This window comes from Chenopodium quinoa, unplaced genomic scaffold, assembly GCF_001683475.1.
Source record: "Chenopodium quinoa cultivar QQ74 unplaced genomic scaffold, ASM168347v1, whole genome shotgun sequence".
NCBI classification, from domain to species: Eukaryota; Viridiplantae; Streptophyta; class Magnoliopsida; order Caryophyllales; family Amaranthaceae; genus Chenopodium; species Chenopodium quinoa.
The window spans coordinates 785,547-788,846 of record NW_018742204.1 but is presented as its reverse complement, the minus strand read 5'-3'; the positions used below and the strand labels follow the sequence as shown (position 1 = coordinate 788,846).

At 29.6% G+C, this 3,300-nt stretch overlaps 1 protein-coding gene across 1 annotated transcript; it reads right to left on the bottom strand.

Annotated features, from left to right (window-relative positions):
* Window positions 1-327: 327 nt before the first annotated feature.
* LOC110691483 (major pollen allergen Ole e 10-like) lies at window positions 328-2,454 on the bottom strand. The gene is made up of 4 exons (XM_021868452.1): window positions 2,239-2,454; window positions 1,546-1,887; window positions 722-752; window positions 328-552 (listed from the first exon to the last, which is right to left on the bottom strand). Exons 1-4 carry the CDS (start codon window positions 2,291-2,293, stop codon window positions 456-458), a joined length of 525 nt encoding a protein of 174 aa, XP_021724144.1. The 5' UTR covers window positions 2,294-2,454; the 3' UTR covers window positions 328-455.
* Window positions 2,455-3,300: the final 846 nt, after the last annotated feature.

Below are 3,300 nucleotides of genomic sequence, written 5' to 3'. Positions count from 1 at the left end.
AGTGAGTTATCTTAAACCGTCTTAAATTCTCAAGTGTTTTAGAAATTACATTATTAGTACTTGTATCTTTTACATGGCTTTGATATTGCAAACTTGTTTAGCAAGTACATATAAACGTGTTAGACCAAACTTGTTTAGTGAAAGAAAATGTGTTTTTATTTATTTTTTATTTTTAATTTTATATATTTGTAACTTGATAGGCAAAATTTATTCGTATTGCCACAACAAGATATACAAAGCAGATAATAGGCATCTAAACCAACTATTTTGAGCCATAAAATGTGAGACAAAAAGCCATTACATTGTCAAATAAACTTGACCTATTTCCAAAGAAAAGCATCCTTCTAACAAAATAATAGTTTTAATCTCCAAACAAAAGTACTTAGTTTAAAGCGTTCCTTAACTACTGTCCTTGAGCTAAATATTCTCCTCCTATTTTAATCACATAATCACGTCTAATTGTACCATATTGTCATGTATAATAGCATCAAAATGCCAATGAGTACATTATGTGCATCTTGCTTTGTGGTCGACGAGCGTAGGGGGCTGAGGCTGTTAAAAATGAAGAAAAACAGACTTCGTATCAGTATTTCATTGAAATTTTACTGTTATATGAGTAATATTTGCCTGATTACTGTTGATAAAATTGGAATCGTATTAATATGTAGATTATTTATAAAAGGGTCGATGAACTTTTATGTTTCAAATAATTTCAGCATACCTGGAAGCAGCATAAGAACATTTACCATAGCCTGCATAGTTTCAATTGAATACGATTAGCAAGTGTCTAGGATAAAAAGGGTTTTTGAAGAAAAGGGAAAAGAAACTACGAGATTTTAAATGATAAATGACTAAAAGGTTTGGAGAACATGAACAACTATATCTCAAAGCCTATTATGTACACCTAGGGTCATTTACTTATTCAATTGACAAATGATTAAAAATACTACTTGCTCAACCATACACCCGGGTGTATATAATAAATTCCAACTAAATTTGTAATCCTTCCTTTCTTACAAGTTTTATTCCTTTTTATTCAGTTTCTATTTTCTAATTTTCTATTGTTTTTTTGTTTTTTTTACATAAAATTATATTTTTTTAACACATTTTTTTCCCCGAATAATTTTAATGCAAACTTTTGCAACACTACACTTCTACTGTTGATTCTATATCTGGGATAACACCCCATCAAGTGTTACACTTAACCACCTAGCATTTACATAATTAGTTACTATGAACTTGTCATTTGTAATCACGTAGCAAATCATTTTCAAAATTAATCATTTGTAACCTATCATGATCAAGGTCTAAGCCAAATGGTTAATATTGAGGTCCAAAAAATCTAAGCCTTTACCCTCATAATTTTTCATAATATAGTGGCCAACTGCGGTCATAATAAGGAGTTACTTTTGAATAATTAGCATGACTACCTAGTCGGTAGTTGACCTTTAGATTCGTGTACCTTATTAGTACAAAAAAATAAAAATTAAAAAGTAAAAAACAAAAAAAGAAAACTAGTGGGATTAGACAAGTAAAGTTAATTACTTGGGTCTTTCTTTGTTAATGTAGATGTTCCACCAAAGTTGCAAGCAATGTCATTGTTACCATTCTGCTGATAATACGCATTGAAGGCATAAGAAGCATGTGAAACCACCGTATTAGGCTCGTAACACAGTCCACCGGCTTTGATCAGACTGCAATCGGCTTTTCCTTCACCACAAGCCCAATCCAGTGCTATCTGTAGATTCATTTGAGGTGCCCAAGGAATTGCTACACACCAAGTTGTTGCATCAAGGAATGTAGTGTTTCCTTCTGGTGGAGATAAAGCTGTGTTTGGTATTGTTGCTTCTGCCTTTTCGTCTACCGTTACATGTCCCATTGTGTACACTTCACATAATTTGTTCAACAACAAAACAAACACAACATTTTGATTAACATTCTGTTACTTAAAATACATTAATAAAATAAATAAAACTCTTCATTTTTCATTGAAACTAACTTTTTGTTACATTTTTTTTTTCCAAAATCATTGATATGTACTTTAAATATTTATCGAGAACATACTACCAATATTGCAAAAATATATGAAGTTTGAACAATGTGACAATAACATAACATCCGAATATATTTGTACAAGATTACTACGCGTTTTAAAAAGAATCTACTCATATATAGCATTTGAAAGATTGAGAAAAATCAAATAAGACACAAGTTAAAAAATAAAATTACGAAACATACCCAAAAACCATGGTATCATGAGCAATATGTGACAAAACCAAATTCTTCTTTTCATTTGTAAGTATAAGCTCTTGAATTATTTGTAATGTAGTCAAATATATCACTAAAAATCAAATACCATAATACTTTGTTATGTATATATAAGATCGTAGAAAATTATTCTCCTATTTATTGGGTAAATTTGGCTTATTACTTCATTGTGTTGAAAGAAAAATTTAATGCAAAGGAAGCTAAAGAGAAAAATTAATAAATAGAATAGGCTGATTATTTGCTTGTATATGAAGAAAAAATTTAATATAATGCATAAGAAGCTAAAGAGAGAAAATAAGTAATAAATGTAAGATAGTTGAAGCATCATAAGTTTTCTTGTTGCAGAAATAAGCTTTAATTTTGTCTCATACTCTTTTTAATGTTTACTTTGAAAAATCAATTAATTGTTAGGGAAGTCTAATGGATACTCTACAACTAGTTCTCATTTACTTGATTTGATTTTATTTCAGCACTCACTGCTTATAATCACCTTTTTGCATGAACGCATAAAGATGAGAATTTGGTAGAAATTGTTAATAAAGTACATCATGGGCCTACGCTTTTTTTTTTTTTTTTTTTTTTTTTTTTTTTTTTTTTTTTAACATTTTTATGGTGATTTCCTTAATGGATATTAAGGTTGCTAATTGAGTTGATCAACTCGCGACCATCTCGAACTCATCTCGATCAAGGCGCGGTCAAAACTCAACTCATGTTAGTTCAACTTGAATTCAACTCAACTTGAGATGTTAATGAGCACGAGTTGAGCAAACTCTAACTTGACTCGATAAGCTCGTGAGCATCTCGATGATATATTTTATTAGTACAGAATTTACAAATAAAGTTACTATATTTAAACAGATTTGACACTTAATAAGTGTTAATTTATATTATCGAAAGAGAAAGAGAAAATCTTTAATATAATAAATATATATATAAAAAAAAGGAAAAATGTAAACTAATAATCCCACCTTTAGCTACCACAAACAATCCGACCTTTTGAAATTCCAGAAACAATCCCACCTTTGATAGGGA

Coding starts and splice junctions, on each gene's coding strand:
- LOC110691483 (XM_021868452.1), bottom strand. CDS start 2,293: ATGAAAAGAAGAATTTGGTTTTGTCACATATTGCTCATGATACCATGG. Junction 753..1,545: donor ATTAACAAAGAAAGACCCAA/GTAATTAACTTT, acceptor GAAACTATGCAG/GCTATGGTAAATGTTCTTAT. Junction 553..721: donor TGTTCTTATGCTGCTTCCAG/GTATGCTGAAAT, acceptor CATTTTTAACAG/CCTCAGCCCCCTACGCTCGT.